General features: G+C 46.0%; 1 protein-coding gene across 2 annotated transcripts in view; it reads right to left on the bottom strand.

Annotated features, from left to right (window-relative positions):
* Window positions 1–19,615, bottom strand: part of PLK4 (polo like kinase 4) — a 229,842-nt gene that overhangs the window by 49,001 nt on the left and 161,226 nt on the right. For both annotated transcript variants that reach the window (XM_078774357.1, XM_068112343.2), the window contains exons 10-12: window positions 2,344–2,448; window positions 2,045–2,147; window positions 1,735–1,884 (exon numbers count right to left, since the gene is read on the bottom strand). In XM_078774357.1, coding sequence (XP_078630483.1) covers window positions 1,735–1,884; window positions 2,045–2,147; window positions 2,344–2,448 — 358 coding nt within the window. The remainder of the gene's footprint in view (window positions 1–1,734; window positions 1,885–2,044; window positions 2,148–2,343; window positions 2,449–19,615) is intronic.

Below are 19,615 nucleotides of genomic sequence, written 5' to 3'. Positions count from 1 at the left end.
TCCTTCTCAGTTATCTTCTCTGCCGGTCCTAAAACTGGGTTATTCTCTATGTTGCCATCCCATTTATTCTCTGTATTCAACAGCATTTCCATATAACTTTTCCATCTTCCTTTAATTCCATCTGGGTCGACAACGATTTGTCCCACTTCATCCTTCAAGCAACTCACCCCCATCACATCACACCTCTCTTTCGCTATCTGCTTTGCAATCCTGAATACCGCTCTGACCCTCTTCTGAATCCAAGCATTCTCCAAACATTTTCCTCCATGCATCCTGCACCTTTGCTGCCTCTTTCTTTGCAGCCTTCCTGGCTGCCCTATAACTTTCATGCTCTGCTGTTTCTGCTCCCGTACCCTTCGCCTTCTGCCACTCCTTGAACTTCTTCCTCTTCTCGTCAATCCTCTTTCCAACTTCATCATCCCACCACCATGTTTCCGAGTGCCTCGGTGGTCCTTTTGTCCATCCACATACCTCACCAACGGCTCCCAACAGACTAGCTTTCATTGACATCCAACCACTTTCAAGCTCAACCACATCATCCTCGACCCTACTCAGCCTCTCTTTTAATGCCTCCCTTACTGTCACCTCTTTCAACCTCCACACCTTCATTCTCGGTTGGTACTTCACCCGCCGAGCTCTCCTCGCACCTTTCACCCTTATGTCGCAGACAACCAAGTGGTGCTGTGAAACAGCCTCCTCCCCCGGGATCACCTTTGTGTCCCGAATGTGCCCCCTATCTCGCCTACGCACCATCAGGTAGTCAACGGTTGTCATCGACCCACCTGACGTGTATGTAACAAGCTTATTATCCTCTTTCTGGAACTGAGTATTACAAATCAACAAATCAGATCCATCAGCAAACTCCAAAATCCTTTCACCTTCTCCATTTCTCACACCATATCCGTAACCTCCATGAACTCCCTCAAAACCGTCCATACTCCTTCCCACATGTCCATTTAGGTCTCCTCCTACCACAACAACTTCCTCATCTTTCACGTTTTCCATCAGCTTCTCTATCGCACACCAGAACTTGTCCTTCTCTTCATCGCTTCGACCAACCTGCGGAGCATATCCCGAGATGACGTTCACCAAGAGCTTTCCTATCATCATTTTCACCATCATCAACCTATCACTCACTCTAGTCACACCCACCACACTGTCTACAAACTCCTCAGAAAACAGGACACCAACACCATTCACGCCCTCCAGGCACCCTTACCACATAAACTTGTATTTCTGTCCCTGCCTACCCTTCACCATTCTCACACCACTTCCCTTCCATCTCGTCTCTTGCACACAACATATGTCCAGTCTTCTTCTGACCAATACTTCCACCACTTCTCCTGATCTCCCTGTCATTGTCCCTACATTCCATGTCCCAAACCTCAGAAACCGATCTCCACTTCGGGCTGTACCCTGCCCATATGTAGTTGTAATTGTCATGGTTCTCTTTTTGAGGCAATGTTTTTATGGCTGGATGCCCTTCCTGACGCCAACCCTCTTAGTCGTCTCTTACGACACGCAGAGATACGGTGTACCTATTCTAATCCAGGGTACACACTAGGAAACGTTTAAAACATGAAAATTCTGGGGGGGGGGGGGGGGGGGGGGGGGGAGGGCGGCGTCAGCATCATCCATCGTCAGCATCAGAAAACAAAAAGATAAAATAACAAGGCAAAGCATGAACAACAACAACAACAACGAAAACTATCCTATTGATGAAAAATAGCACACCATCATAGAAGCAAGCCTCAACGTTTGGATGTGGACCATTCTCCATGAGCATGCACTTGGCCAACCGCGTGTGCAGTGTCACTTTGGGTGTTTGAGAGCGCACAATCCACACAAACCGTGCAGCATGTTCGTACTTTTTCCAGTACAATTCTGTGATGACAAGGAAGAGGAAGGAAAGCATGAAACGAATATTAAAAGTTAAAGTTTAAGGTTATTAACAGCATAAAAATTTAGCATTATGAAACACAAGATAGATGTAATTTATTTTATCAGAAAATTCCAGGTCGGCATCAGGCTGCAGTGCACGTACCAGGAAGAGAGCAAAAGTCATACGTGGAGGCATTCTCTGGCGGCGAAGGCGGCCTGTCATCAAGTGGAAAGCCACGCCCTTCGTTGGGTTGGTATACGCAGATCTGCGGAATCAAATGTGAAGAATGTCCATGGAAACGTGCTTGATATTATGAAGTCAAGTTGTTATCAGAAGTAAAATCAAGCAAGCAAACATTCTCAGAAACCATTAGTGAAGAACTTCAATTACAAAGGACAATAAAAGCTAACTTGTGGGTGACTATCCCCATTTCCCCTCCACCCCATCACCCTTACACCTACCTTTTTACCATCAGAAGACACACGCAAGACTTCTCGGACCCGCTGTCGCCCACGATGGCCTCGTAGTAACTCGATGCACACCTCACCGTCATCAAGAATGCTCAACTGGAACATGGAAAGTACTGATAAGCAACTCTTTGTCATCTTGTATCAAGTTACATCCAAGAAAGTGAGCCTTGCACATTGATCAGAAGGTGGTTGGATCATATTGCAAACAAAAAAAGGTACCTGCTCCTTCCTCCTAAACGATTAACTTTAATGTCAACCTCATTTACATGGGATGTACATTCATGAATAAAGAATATTGCTTTTCATATTCCCAAAAACATTGACACGACACAGTTACAAAAATATGCAAGTCTTTTAAGTAAGATGATAATACAATTAGTCTTATTTATACAGTAAAGGCCATATTATGCAGTCCTTCACAATCAAGCAGCTACTTGTATTAGGGACCCATTTTTCTCTCGACATGTTTAGGCTGGAGCGAGAGTTGCCTTGATTATGCTGCCACCCGCACAATGTAATAATCAATCGCCAGTCGGAAAGACGTCATGTCTCCAGGCTAATGGCTTATCGTGGGTCAAGCAATTTTCGATGCTCCTCTCCATCTCCACAACAACAACAACATGCATTTTAAAGGCCATTTTCCTTGCTAGAGCGGGGGTTAGCCTTGCGGTCCCCATGACAATCCTCTCCATTTTGCCCTATTTTCTGCATCTCTCCTTGTTAACCCCCTTGCCCGCATTTCTTCTTCCACCATCTTTAGCCAAGTCTTTCTCGGTCTTCCCCGTCCTCTGCTTCCTTCTACATTCATTTCCATCACTCTTCTCAACCAGTCACTTTCATCCTTCCTCAACACATGACCAAACCATCTCAACCTGTTCCTCTTCACAGCATCAATCACAGGCTCTATTCCCATCATCTTTCGCAATTCATCATTTGTCTTCCTCTCTCTCAACGATACTCCGCACATCCGTCGAACCATTCGCATTTCCACCCTTTCCAACCTTCGTTGCTGCTCTACGTTCATTACCCATGTCTCGCTCCCATAACTCATAACACTTCTCACACATGCAGCATACACCTTTCCCTTCAGCTTCAACGACACTCCCCTCATCATCAGCACGCCACTCAGTTCCCAAAACTTCTTCCATGCACATCTCACTCGAGCAACCGTTGCCGAGTCTGATCCACCTTCTCCATTCAGCATGTCTCCGAGGTAGCAAAATGTTTTCACACCTTCCAGCTTCACGCCGTCTCCAAGATCCAACTCAACATCTCCTCCATCTGCAGCTCCCTCTGTGCACACCTTACACTTGAATGTAGCTGCCACACTGGTTAATGACCCTCTCTGACCACTACATTTTTGATGAACCCACTCAGCGCACATTGTACATTGAATGGAGTTCACTCCGACACCCTTCCTGCACACAGCACAGGGCCACTTCCCAGTTCTTTCCACCTCACCACATGCTTTACCACTTGCCATCACCTTCGTCTTTCCGATATTCACCTTCAGACCTTTTGTCTCCATACATTCCTTCCACGTGTTCATCTTTTCCTTCAGTCCATCCATACTTTCCGCAATCAACACCAGATCATCTGCATACAACAACTCCCACGGTAAACCCTCCTTTACGTTCTGAGCCAGCACCTCCATCACAGCTACAAATAGTAGTGGACTTAGTACCGACCCCTGATGCACTCCCACCTTCACCTTAAACTCACCACTGTTCCCGTCCTTCGTCCTTACAGCTGTGCGCGCTCTTTTGTACATTGCCATCACTACTCTGATCAACCATTCCTCCACTCCTAACTTCCTCAATGCCCATGTCAATACTTTGTGTGGTACCCTATCGAATGCTTTCTCCAGATCAACAAACCCAAGAAACAACTTCTTCCTCTTCTCCATGTACTTCTCCTACAACTGCCTCACAATGAAAAGCGCGTCTGTCGTTCCTCTTCCTGGCATGAATCCAAACTGCATTTCGTCGATCTTCACTTTCTTCCTTATCCTCCTCTCCAACACCCTTTCCAATACCTTCATTCCATGCTCCAATAACTTTATCGCTCGGTACGAGCCACACTCCAGAGGGTCACCTTTCCCCTTGTATAGAGGGACGAGGGTACTCAGTTCCCAATCCACTGGAATGCGGCCTTCTTTCACCACCAGATTACAGATCTCTGTCATTCTCTTCACACCCCAACTTCCTGCTGCCTTCAACATATCTCCCACAACTCCCGTCGGCCCTCCCGCTTTTCTACCCTTCATTGCTTTTATCGCTTCCTCAACTTCCTTCTCAGTTATCTTCTCTGCCGGTCCTAAAACTGGGTTACTCTCTATGTTGCCATCCCATTCATTCTCTGTATTCAACAGCATTTCCATATATCTTTTCCATCTTCCTTTAATTCCATCTGGGTCGACAACAATTTGTCCCACTTCATCCTTCAAGCAACTCACCCCCATCACATCACACCTCTCTTTCGCTATCTGCTTTGCAATCCTGAATACCGCTCTCTGACACTCTTCCGAATCCAAGCGTTCTCCGAACATTTTCCTACATGCCTCCTGCGCCTTTGCTACCTCTTTCTTTGCAGCCTTCCTGGCTGCCTTATAACTTTCATGCTCTGCTGTTTCTGCTCCGGTACCCTTCGCCTTCTGCCACTCCTTGAACTTCTTCCTCTTCACGTCAATCCTCTTTCCAACTTCATCATCCCACCACCATGTTTCCGAGTGCCTCGGTGGTCCTTTTGTCCATCCACATACCTCACCAACGGCTCCCAACAGACTAGCTTTCATTGACATCCAACCACTTTCAAGCCCAACCACATCATCCTCGACCCTACTCAGCCTCTCTTTTAATGCCTCCCTTACTGTCACCTCTTTCAACCTCCACACCTTCATTCTCGGTTGGTACTTCACCCGCCGAGCTCTCCTCGCACCTTTCACCCTTACGTCGCAGACAACCAAGTGGTGCTGTGAAACAGCCTCCTCCCCCGGGATCACCTTCGTGTCCCGGAGGTGCCCCCTATCTCGCCTACGCACCATCAGGTAGTCAACGGTTGTCGTGGACCCACCTGACGTGTATGTAACAAGCTTATTATCCTCTTTCTGGAACTGAGTATTACAAATCAACAAATCAGCTCCATCAGCAAACTCCAAAATCCTTTCACCTTCTCCATTTCTCACACCATATCCGTAACCCCCATGAACTCCCTCAAAACCATCAATACTCCTTCCCACATGTCCATTTAGGTCTCCTCCTACCACAACAACTTCCTCATCTTTCACGTTTTCCATCAGCTTCTCTAACGCACACCAGAACTTGTCCTTTTCCTCATCGCTTCGACCAACCTGCGGAGCCTATCCCGAGATGACGTTCACCAAGAGCTTTCCAATCATCATTTTCACCATCATCAACCTATCACTCACTCTAGTCACACTCACCACACTGTCTGCAAACTCCTCAGAAAACAGGACACCAACACCATTCATGCCCTCCGGGCACCCTTGCCACACAAACTTGTATTTCTGTCCCTGCCTACCCTTCACCATTCTCACACCACTTCCCTTCCATCTCGTCTCTTGCACACAACATATGTCTACTCTTCTTCTGACCAATACTTCCACCACTTCTCCTGATCTCCCTGTCATTGTCCCTACATTCCATGTCCCAAACCTCAGAAACCGATCTCCACTTCGGGCTGTACCCTGCCCACATGTAGTTGTAATTGTCATGGTTCTCTTTCTGAGGCAATGTTTTTATGGCCGGATGCCCTTCCTGACGCCAACCATCTTAGTCGTCTTTTACGACACGCAGGCATACGGTGTACCTATTCTTATCCAGGGTACACACCGGGAAACGTTTAAAACATGGAAATTCTGGGGGGTGGGTGGGGGGGGGGGGGGGGGTGTCAAGGGAAAGATAAAATGAAAATAAACCCCTTCAGTCGGCACTTAGCTTGGCGTCCCAAAGAGTACTTTCAGGAGCTTGGCGGGCCGGCGGCTGTTGAAACTGGTGTAGCCACTCATGCGGGAAGTGGTCCAAAATGGCGGTGTCGAACACCGCGCGTCGAAGACACAACAGTGGGTTTCCGACACCGCCATTGAACAACGACACAACGATTCTGTTGAAAAACCACTTTTCGCACTTGTGTTGGTGTAGGAAACCACTTTTCGCACTTATATTAGTGTGGGAAAACCACTTTTTGCACTTGTGTTGGTGTAGGAAACCACTTTTCGAACTTGTGTTGGTGTAGGAAACCACCTTTCGCACTTGTGTTGGTGTCGGAAACCCACTTTTCGCGGTGTCGACACTCTCCATCTCCACGGTAACCATTAATGCATTGACACAACAATCAGCCTTATAAATATAAAAATCAGGTTCTTAATATTAGTTTATTTTTGCACACTGTTGAGACTCCAATCTCAAGAGGCAAAATGTAACCAGAAATATGAACACACTTTCCAAAATCCTTCTATAGTTCTTGTTGGGGTTTATGTTTATGATTTACAGGATATTAGGTTTTGCAATGCAAGGCTAGTGGAAGACCTTGTGAATATAGATGCAGTAGCACGAGGACATTACAACAGATGAATATACTCACTCAAAATATACTTGTCTTTCGGCCATGCGTTTCCTAAGTAAAACCACCTAAAAGGTGGTTTTACTTAGGAAACGCATGGCCGAAAGACAAGTATATTTTTTTTACAAAAATTACAAGGACAGGAGACAATAGACAAATCAACAGTACTTAAAAATAAAAAAAATCTGGTTCTTGATGTTACATCCAAGTAAGTGGGCCTTGCGCATTGAACGGCAGTGGGTAGATATTGCAAAAAAAGAAAAATCAGGAAAGCGTTATGTATTGGTCAAAGTTTAAAATGATGAAAACAAAAGAATCTTATTTATTTAATGTCCTTTGCGGGATGCTTCACGTGATATCCCACTGTTAAAATTGTAAACATTGATTTGCGGAATGCTTTGTGGGATATCCTGTCATTCACACTGTAAATAGCTTCACGTGATATCCCGTCATTCACATGGTAAACATTGCTTCACGGGATATCCCACAGATGGTAAACATTGCTTCGCGGGATATCCCGCTACTCACACGGTAAACATTGCTTCGCAGCATGCTTTGCGGGATATCCCACAGACGGTAAAAATTGCTTCAATGGGATATCCCGCCATTCACACGGTAAACATTGCTTCGCAGGATATCCCGCCATTCACACTGAATAGCTTCGCGGGATATTCCACCAGCTGCATAACACGTCATCCCCACATGTTACTGTACAGAATGAAAATGCTCCACATTATCTACAGACTTGGCATTTAATATGGAATATTTTTTTTGTGTTGGTGAACTTACTTTTCAAGATGTCTTAGAACCAAAAGTTCATTGGAATTATGTTGAAATTATTCTAGATTTTGTTAATGTGACCTTTAAAAGAAACAAAAACCACATTTGACATTTCGAAACAAATAAATTGATCCTTGAAAGTGATGTAAACTGATATCAAACTCAATTCATGGACAGTACTGTTAAATTTCTGTACGTTTTCCAGAAGTATCTCTTTATTTTGCACATTAGACAATTTTTTTTTTAACAAAAACAAAAGTTAAATTACGACTGGGATTACGGACAGTAAAATTACAGTTCAGTACTTCGTGTAACCCCCACGAGCATTCAGGAGAGCAAGTACACGTTGAGGCATGCTGTTCACGAGATTTGCCAAGGTTTGGACAAGAATCGCTTGCCATGCAGTGACAATAGCCTGCTGCAATTCACGCACAGAGGTCGGCTGCTGGTCCAAGTGGTCGATTTGACGCGTTAATTCTGCCCACAAGTTCTCTATCGGATTCATATCCGGGGACATGGCAGGCCACTCCATATGCTCTACACCACGGTCAGCAAGAAAGTGTTGGATCATGCGAGCACGATGAGGCCGTGCATTGTCATCTTGGAAGACAAAGTTTCCTCGAAAGGCTGCACGAGCAAATGGAAGCAATGTTTCTTCCAGAATGGCCCTGTACTTGAACTGGTTCAGGTTTCCATTCAGAACAACCAGGTCAGTTTTGCCCCCTGCATGAAAAGCAGCCCAAACGGTCACCCCACCACCTCCAGCTTGGACTCTTGGCACTATACAATCTTTGTTGTAGGCTTCATACACTTGTCTGCGCACTCAGACGTGGCCATCTTGACGATAGACCAGAAATTTAGACTGGTCACTGAAGATCACGTGATTCCAGTGTCCTGGCTGCCATTGACGGTGCTCTCTGGCCCACTGCAATCGGCGCTGGTGGTGTTGTCTGGTCAGGCGTGGCTTTCTCAGGGGACGCCTGGCACGATAGCCTGCTTGAACCAGTCGTTGGTTGACTAGCCTTCTGGATACAGGCACATTTGTCAGTTGCTGCCACTCAGCCCTAAGCCGATTAGCTGACTTGGTACGGCCATTGCGGACTAACCGGTGCAGCTGGCGATCATCCCTCCTTGTGGTTCTGCGGGGACGTCCTGGCCTCGGTATTGGAGTAGGGACACCCCTCTGAGCATTTCGTTTCAGGATCTTTGATACCTGACCTTGAGAGATGCCATACTGCCGAGCAATAGCACGCTGTTTCATGCTGTAATTTCGTAAAGCCACCACTCCATGACAAAGAGCATTGTCGAGTTGACGGACCATCTCCAGAGGAAGCGGCAATAACTTTTGGAGACGTGCAGCAGTTGTTTTCCACTAATACAGAACGCAACAACCCTTGTATACCCGACTGTGAAGCCAATCATCAAATGCACCTGTCCGTACATTTTGCCACGCCACCTGTGATATAATCCTGTTGTTGACTTCTTGTTGCGACAGACAATCAGTGACATGGTTCTTTTAACAAATAAATCACCAAAGTGTAAAAGAAACTCACCAGATTGATATACTGAGTTAAGAAAGTAAAGCCAAGTCAAGAAAAAAAAAAAATTGCATATTAAATGCCAAGTCTGTATTAGTGGGATTAGCCGTTTCCCTTTTCCCCATTGAAACAATGGCATGGCATTCATTCGTGGATTTTCATCGACATTCGAGGGATTTTCATCAACATCCGTGATATTTTCCTCTAAATTCGTGCATTTTCGCGATTCGGGAACCAATCCCCCCTTTTCCATTGAAACAATGCCCCGCTATTCGTGGTTTCATAGTTCGTGGCATTTTCCAGCAACGAATCCCCACGAATATTGGGGTCCGACAGTACATATATATACATATACAGTGCCTATAAAAGGTCTACACCCCCTTTTTAAATTTTCAACTTTTGCTGCCTTGTAGCCTGGAATTAAAATGTGTTGAATCAGACTTTTTCCACCTTTATTTACACATCATAACCCACAACTTGCAAGTAAAAAACAAATTCTACAAATTTCAGAAAATTAATTAAAAATACAGAACAAGAATATCTTGGTTGGATAAGTGTCCACCCCCATTATAATAGCAATTGTAAATCAGCTCAGGTGTAACCAATTACCTTCAAAATCATACACCAAGTTAATTGGCCTCCACCTGTGGTAAATTGTCGTGATTGATTATTTCAGAATAAAATGAGCTGTTCCTGTAGGTTTCCTTTGCTGGGTAGTGCATTTCCCAGCAAAGACTCAACCATGAGCACCAAGAAGCTTTCAGAAGACCCCCAGGATAAAGTTGTGGAATGGCACAGCTCAGGGGATGGGTATGAAAATATTTCAAAGGCCTTGAATATCCCTTGGACCACAGTCAAGACAATCATTAAGAAGTGGAAGGCGAATGGTACCACCAAGACACTGCCTTGATCAGGCCGTCCCTCCAAACTGGATGACCAAGCAAGGAGGAGACTGATCAGAGAGGCCACCAAGAGGCCAATGGCAACTTTGAAAGAGCTGCAGGCCTTTATGGCAAAGACTGGTCACTGCGTGCATGTGACAACAATACTCCAAGCATTCCACAAGTCTGGCCTGCACGGTAGTAGAGTGGCAAGAAGGAAGCCATTACTCCAAAAAGCCCACCTTGAGTCCACTATATCTATCTATAATTCCAGTAATCTCTGTATGTCTGTGTGTATGTCTGTGTGTATGTCTGTGTGTATGTCTGTTTGTCTGTGACCGCTGTTTCTCGACAACCACGGGTCCGATATACTTGAAACTTGCCAGGTATATTGCTGGGGACCCGAGGATGTGCCTTTTCAAGGTTTCATATTAATCGGAGAAGTAGTTACCGAGCTATGTCCAAAAAACGATTCAACCAATCAGAGAGCAGCGAGCTATCATGTGTGCCGAACGTGGCGAACAGACTCTGCCTCGGACGGCACATTTGAGAGCGTATTCATTTATTTCACGTTGGCAAACTATGTTGGCGCTATGTTGCCGTTAAACTATGTTTTAAAACTAATTAAAACTACTTTGCGATTCATCGTAACTGCGATATGCGACCTTCCGGACAGTCAAATGAGGACGTCACTTCCGGACTTACGGATAGTCATAGTGACGACGTACTGATGCTGAACGTGGCGAGCAGACGCTGTAAGGTACGATCGATTGTAGTACACGTTTATAATAACTCTGCCGATACAGGCCCGATTAACTGCAGCGCCATCCGAGCTGCGGCGTCGGGACGATACATTCATTGTACGGTCACATCACGCACTTACGGGCACGCCCATGGGCCCATGGGCACGCCCATGCATGCATGGGCGAAGACATTTTTTTTTTTTTTTTGGCAAGGAACGGGCACCCACGTACGGGCACGTCCTAGTACATATAAAGTGCCTATAGAAAGTCTGCACCCCACATTCACTACATATATATTTATATACAGTATATATATATATATATATATATTGTTACGGAATCCGGGGGACGGCTCTCCCCTAACCGAGGGGGGTTTAATCCCCTCGTCTTTTTAATCTCGCCGTCCGACCAGTCCTGGTACTTGTAACGCTCCTTTGCGAGGTGGGATTGATCAGGGTTATTGGTCAAGGTGTTCTCCCGAATACCTTCACCAATCCCTCCGCAAAACAGGGAGACAAGTACCGCTCGAAACCACGGACAAGATGGTATTTGCCGAGCGGGTTAGCAGTCCGCAGTTCGAGCCGTTAGCAAAGACCAACCCGATTCATAAGCGTTTGGCCGAAATCGTGCCACAGGTATTCAATCAGGGAAATCACGAAGACGATCGGATGAGAATGAAAACCAGGAGAGTACGGAAGAACAGATATTTATTAATTACTATTTACACAAAACCCAAAGAAGAAGGAAAGAAATCAAAGTAATATACAGGAAAAGAACAGAAGACACAGTGCAATTTTTAACTTATACAGGCTTAACTTATACCCACAGGACAACACAAACAGACTCACACGAATAGGGAATTGCAGGCAGGAACGAATGGAGGGATGAGGTGGGACCACAGGGCTGCAGGGGTGAGGTTCAATTCCGTGCAGGACTGGAGGCGAGCAGACGCCGACTCTCCGCACTCTGGTTCACACGGCGGGATACTCGTGGCAGCGCGTCAAAGCTGCACGCTGCAGGGGGCTGTTGTGAAGCAGCGTCTCTCTCCTGTACATCCTCAAGCACCTTCTTCCACAGAACCGACCTCACACGAACCTCACTTGACTTCTTGATTCGCGCTCCCTCACTCATCTGCATAAGCAGTCCCTCACTCACCCTTTTATGGCCTTGCCCGAGATCAAGCCGCGGGTTACAAGGGCACGCCTACCGGGTCGCTCAACGCGGTGCCGATTGGTTGGCACGGGCTCTTCCTGGCTCCGCCTACGATGACGAGGTGGGGGTCACGCCCTTCTTCTCCGAGCTGACCACGTGCGTAATGGAGTCTTGGGGGGCAATCGACGAGCCCCAGCCAAAGGGCGACGAACGCTGCCTTACTGGCACTTTTAGGAGGTCATGGGGATATTGCAGGGGATCTATCTTATTTGATTGATGCAACGTTAGGTCAACGACTGGAAACACATCCTTACCTGACACACATAATAATGAAATAACTTGTAAGGGAGCCTATGATTTGCTACGTGTTGCAATGTGGACTAACTCAGGTGCACTCATTTCAATTAACAGCCAATTAAGGGGGAATGTACACAGGGGTTATTTATAAGGGAATTTACTACTAAATTTATAAAGTGAATTTTCAAAAAAATGCAACAATATCTATATATATATATATATATATATATATATATATATATATATATATATATATATATATATATATATATATATATATATATACATATATATATACATATATATATATACATATATATATATATATATATACATATATATATATACATATATATATATATATATATATATATATATATATATATATATACATATATATATATATATATATATATATATATATATACATATATATATATATATATATATATATATATATATATATATATATATATATATATATATATATATATATATATATATACACATATACATATATACATATATATATATATACACATATACATATATACATATATATATATATATATATATACATATATACATATATATATACATATATATATATATATACATATACATATATATATACATAGAGGGCGCTCATCCAATGTTAAGTTAATGTCGCCCTCCGCTTCCGGTCCGGTCTGGAGAGGAAGCTGGCGTTACTTGTTCGCCGCTTCTCCGACTGGGCCATTGCACATAGTTTGCTTTTCTGGTGGTCGTGGCGGATTTTTGACCGTTGGGTCTGCCCTCTGCTCGGTCCCGGCTCTGCTCCTGGCTTCGCCTGCCCGGCTCCTCCACTGTTTCCTCAGGCCCGCTCCCGTTGTTTGCGGCGGTGGCTGTTTGCCGCTGTGGTCTTGATTAGCGGCTGCGGTCGTTTGCCGCTGCGTTTGCCGCTTTGCCTCCTCAACCTTGGCCTCGTACTCGTCCCTTCGCTCCTGCCTGGCATGGCTCTGAGGTACTCCGCTGCAAGGCTTCTTCTGCTCAATACTCTCTCCACCCCATCATGCATCTCTGCAATCAAATACCACGGACTCCTGCGACGACCCAGATATATTCATAGAGGCTCCGGTCGAAAGTTTGTTTACTTACAAACAGGTCACTCCATTCCCATACTCTGGTCGGCTCAGTGCACTCCCACTCATCGTCCCAGCGCACCTGGTCACAGCAACGCACACGATCACACCTCCTGTCTGCAAACCCTGGCTAAATCACCTGAGTTCATCCCCACCGCACAAAACAACATCAAGCTCACCCTGTTCAATACCCGGTCCCTCAACAACAAAAGCCTCATCCTGAACGACTACATTCTGGATAATAAACTGGACTTTCTCTGTCTCACTGAAACCTGGCAACAACCTCTGGACTACTTCGCACTCAACCTCACTACACCCAATGGATATTCTTACATCAATAAACCACGCTCGGAGCGCCGAGGTGGTGGAATTGCCGTAATTCACCGACAAGACATCAAGACCAGCCTCATCTCCATCGCATCTGCTCCATCATTTGAACACCTGGCTTTTAAACTCTCTGGTCACACACAGTCAGTCATGGCTGTCGTCTACCGCCCTCCCAAACCACACCCATCATTCCTGTCTGACTTCACCTACTTTCTGACCCAGCTCTGTTCCCTCTCCCCCTCAATCCTCCTCCTCGGTGATTTCAATATCCACATGGACTCCACTGACTCCACAATAACCACCGACTTCACTGATTTACTCACCTGCTTTAACCTCACTCAACATGTCAACTTTCCTACCCATAACCGTGGGCACATTCTGGACCTTGTCTGCTCCACTGGATCAATTTTGCACCATCTCTCTGGCTCCGACCTCACCCTCTCTGACCACTTAGCCATCACGATGACCATCAACATCCCCACCACAGCACCAAGGCATTATCGCACTATCAACTTCCGGAAGCTAAACGCTCTTTCACCGACCTCATTCTCATCCACCCTTTCTGAAAAAATGTCCACTTCTCCCTTCGTTGACCTCCACACCCCTTCTGACCTCACTGACTACTACAACCACACTCTCTCCTCCTGCCTTGACCAGCTTGCGCCCATGCAAACCAAAACAGTTTCTTTCACCCATTCTGCTCCCTGGTTTACCCCTGAACTCCGCCTGATGAAAACTCGTGCTCCCCAACTTGAAAGACTCCGCAATAAAACAGGTCTCACAATTCACTCCCAAACCTACAAGGACCACCTACAACACTACAAAGATGCCCTCTCCCACGCCCGCTCTGCCTACTACTCTCAAATTATCCACTCTGGCTCCGGAAACCCAAAAGCACTCTTCTCTACAATAAACAAACTCCTCAGCCCCCTGAACACCACCACCCAGTCATTCACAGTAGACAACTGCATCTCCTTCCTCTCATTCTTCCAATGCAAAATTGACATCTACAACAGCTTAACCACCACCACACCCGCTCCCCCTCAAACCACCTGCCCCCCCTTATCCTGCCAACCCCTGTCTCAATTCTCCCCAGTCTCCCCTAATGACCTCTCTGAACTCCTCATAGGAATGAAAACTGCCACCTGCACTCTTGACCCCATCCCCTCCAGCTTTGTCAAGGCCTCCCTTCCTGCTCTCTCTCCACTTATCACTGCAACAATAAACTCCTCCCTGTCTACAGGCATCGTCCCACCATCCCTCAAAATTGCTGCTGTTACCCCCATTCTGAAAAAACCTGGACTCAACCCTGACACCCTAAATAACTTCAGACCCATCTCCAACCTACCCTTTCTGTCAAAAGTTTTGGAACGCACTGTAGCCACTCAACTCAAACATCACCTCTCTGCCAATAACCTATATGAAACATTCCAATCCAGATTCCGCTCCAACCACAGTACTGAAACTGCTCTCCTCAAAATCACCAACGACCTTCTCCTCTCCTCTGACGCTGGCAACCTCAACATTCTCATCCTCCTCGACCTCAGCGCCGCCTTTGACACCATCAATCACACCATCCTCCTCACCCGACTTGAAACCACCTTTAACATTACCGGCACTGCCCTCTCTTGGATCAAATCATACCTCTCTGACAGACGCCAGTTCATCTCCATAAATAACTGCAAATCCCCCACTGCTCCCCTCCCCCAAGGTGTCCCCCAAGGTTCAGTTCTTGGCCCCCTCCTCTTCATCCTGTACCTGTCCCCCCTTGGTCACTTAATCCGCCGTCATGGTCTCCAATTCCACTGCTTCGCCGATGACATCCAGCTTTTCATCTCCACCAAGTCCATCTCCACCGCCACTCACTCTATCCTGACAAACTGCATCACTGAAATAAAATCCTGGCTTCAAATCAACTTCCTCAAACTTAACTATGATAAATCTGAAATAATCATCATTGGCCCAAAAACGCTCACCAAATCCACCCATAACTTCGCCCTCAACATCGACGGTTTCCCAGTATCCACCTCCCCTCACATCCGGAATCTTGGCATCATCTTTGACCAAACCCTCTCCTTCGACAAATACACTAAACAGATCACAAAGACAGCCTTCTTTCACCTGAAAAACATCGACCGTCTCCGTCCATCCCTCTCCTCCACGGCTGCAAAAACCCTCATCCACACCTTCATCACCTCCCGTCTGGACGACTGCAACAGCCTCCTCTATGGTTCACCCTCAATAATCACCAATAAACTCCAATACATTCAGAACTCCGCTGCCCGTCTACTCACCCATTCCCGGACCCGTGACCACATCACCCCCGTCCTTTACAAGCTTCACTGGCTCCCCATCCCCCAGAGAATCCAGTACAAAATCCTCCTCTTGACCTACAAAGCCCTCCATAACCTGGCCCCATCCTACCTGGCTGACCTCCTCTCCAGACACACTCCCACCCGCAACCTCCGCTCTGCTGGTACCAACCTCCTGACCCCCCCCCCCCCCCCCATCCGGACCAAATTCAGATCCTAGGGGGACAGGGCCTTCTCCATCGCTGCTCCCACCCTCTGGAACTCACTACCTCACACCATCAGAGACTCCTCCTCACTCACCACATTCAAAACATCACTCAAGACCCACCTGTTCAACAATGCATTCAACATTTAACCTGCAGCGTTTAACCCATGACTATCTCTTCTCCTTCTCCTTCCTTTTGCTTTGATTATTTACCTGTTGATTTTTGTCTTTTTGCACTTGTTTTTTTGTACTCTGTCAAAGCGTCTTTGGGCTTCTTGAAAAGCGCTATATAAAATAAATGTATTATTATTATTATTATATATATTGTTGCGGATATGAGGATGGCATTTTTTAAATTGTATTGTATTGGAAATTGTTGTGTAACATTGTTGGATATGGCCCCTCCTGCCTCCAGAGTTGTGTCAAGATAAAAAGGGCGTCTCGGTAGTTAATTCCATAAACACCACATTGCAGGACACGATAAAACCCTTGTTTAGTAGCTTATATCTTATTATGTGTTTTAGAGTAAGGCCTTGTCTTCCATTAGAATGACACTCCATTGCACCAAGTGAAAGAGATAGATTCCCTTCATTCCCATTCCCAAAAACCTCCATTTCCCCCTTTCGTCATTGCCAAGCCTCGATTGGCAATTGCATCCCCTCAAAAGCCGCCATTGGCCACGAGGCAGGGTTGGGGAAGAAAGGCGGGTCCCCACCTCGTCAGAGAGGGGAGGAGTGAGTAAGCCCCACTCAACCAACCACAAACAAGGGGTTGGACTTCGAGAGGGTGTGGCAAGAAAGATCAAGGAGTTTCGCAAAGGTTGAGGGGCGGGGCATATATAACCCGCTGCGGGACGTTCCCCAAGCAGATAAGTTCTGAGTCTGAAAAGAGACGACCTTCAGAGAGACAAGTGCGCAAGGAGAGAAGGACGCGTCAGACGATTTGGGAGAAAGAAGGGGAGGACCCAAAAGAGCCCGAGACGTGGAGCGACAACCAGCCCCGGCCGCGTGCAGCGAAATACGCGTGCCGCCGTCGCCCTGCTCGCTCCCAGCCTGACGAGGCCCGGCTTGCTGTGCGCCCTGCCAAGCCTTCCAGCTTGTGGTCCGAGCTGAACATTCCTCCTTCCAGCCAATCCACTCTGCAATTCCCCGCGTGAGTCTGTGTCTTCGTTTGTTCTGTCCTGGGTATTAATTAAGCCTGTTAGGTAAGCTAGTCATTTGCACTGTGTCACCTGCGTCTCATGTCCCCTGTAAATAATCGTGACTGCTCTTTTTGCTTATGTGTGTAAATAATAATAAACCCCGTTACTCTTTTCTCGTCTTCTTCTTCCTCTTTGCATTCGTCGTCTTAGTCTTTTCCCGATTGAATAGCGGTGGCGCGATACGGCCAACGTCTGGGTGAATCGGGTGAGTCGGGGAACAACTGTTCGGTCGCGGAGCCTCCGCTCGGCAAATATAACATCCTTAACCGCGAACCGTAACAATATATATATATCCAAATATATGTTCAGTTCTCCAGCTTTCAATGAGCGCAAGTAATGACGTCACTGCCATGTACATATGCTCTGCCTGTCAAGCTCTCAAGAGAACCCTCTGACAGAGCAGAATTTTGATCTTAGTTCAGATACTGTCATAAGTGTATGTAAAACTCACAGTTACCGACCTGGTTTCGCCCTTTTTGGGGCTCGTCAGGGCAACGCAGTGAGTCCTGCACACACTTATGACTCTGAAAACCTTTCGGTTATATACCAGTCACTATGCGATTTCATACCATCAGTGGTGAACCGCCATTAAGTTATCCCATCCAGCTATGCTGTACCTTAATGGGAGCGATAAGTACCATCTGCCACATGGCACATTATCTGACAGAGCGTATGTACATGGCAGTGACGTCATTACTTGCGCTCATTGAAAGCTGGAGAACTGAACATATATTTGGATTGGTTTGATCCCGGCTGCATCCAGGGGATTCCATATAATGAGTGGATACCAGAGATAATGTGCCATGTGGCAGATGGTACTTATCGCTCCCATTAAGGTACAGCATAGCTGGATGGGATACCTTTATGGCGGTTCACCACTGATGGTATGAAATCGCATAGTGACTGGTATATAACCGAAAGGTTTTCAGAGTCATAAGTGTATGCAGGACTCACTGCGTTGCCCTGACGAGCCCCAAAAAGGGCGAAACCAGGTCGGTAACTGTGAGTTTTACATACACTTATGACAGTATCTGAACTAAGATCAAAATTCTGCTCTGTCAGAGGGTTCTCTTGAGAGCTTGACAGGCAGAGCGTATGTACATGGCAGTGACGTCATTACTTGCGCTCATTGAAAGCTGGAGAACTGAACATATATTTGGATTGGTTTGCTCCCGGCTGCATCCAGGGGATTCCATATCATGAGTGGATACCAGAGATAATGTGCCATGTGGCAGATGGTACTTATCGCTCCCATTAAGGTACAGCATAGCTGGATGGGATAACTTAATGGCGGTTCACCACTGATGGTATGAAATCGCATAGTGACTGGTATATAACCGAAAGGTTTTCAGAGTCATAAGTGTATGCAGGACTCACTGTGTTGCCCTGACGAGCCCCAAAAAGGGCGAAACCAGGTCGGTAACTGTGAGTTTTACATACACTTATGACAGTATCTGAACTAAGATCAAAATTCTGCTCTGTCAGAGGGTTCTCTTGAGAGCTTGACAGGCAGAGCGTATGTACATGGCAGTGACGTCATTACTTGCGCTCATTGAAAGGTGGAGAACTGAACATATATTTGGATTGGTTTGCTCCCGGCTGCATCCAGGGGATTCCATATAATGAGTGGATACCAGAGATAATGTGCCATGTGGCAGATGGTACTTATCGCTCCCATTAAGGTACAGCATAGCTGGATGGGATACCTTAATGGCGGTTCACCACTGATGGTATGAAATCGCATAGTGACTGATATATATATACACAAAGAATTAAGTTAAGCACCCCTACACAACGAATTAAGGTAAGCACCCCCTAATATATATTCTTTGTGTATATGTATACATTGGCATATATTCTAAGGTATGTGAGATCAAATAATGATTGGTATGACATTAGCAATTATCCATTGATGAAATTGAGTGATCAAAGTGAAAAAAAGTGATTGGTTGAGTCAGTGATCCGATCACGTGGGTCCTACACACGTTATTGACGCAAAGATCGCTAGAGGTCTTCTCAGAACAATGACTGTACGTTAGATAACATAAACGTCATCCACACTGTCCGTGATGGACCTATAGCTCCATACTTAAATTGAGGTGAAAATATGCCTAAAATTCCCAAA

This window comes from Myxine glutinosa, chromosome 1 (genome assembly GCF_964187855.1).
Source record: "Myxine glutinosa chromosome 1, kmMyxGlut1.1, whole genome shotgun sequence".
Lineage (NCBI taxonomy): Eukaryota > Metazoa > Chordata > Myxini > Myxiniformes > Myxinidae > Myxine > Myxine glutinosa.
This window is presented reverse-complemented; position numbering and strand designations above follow the sequence as displayed.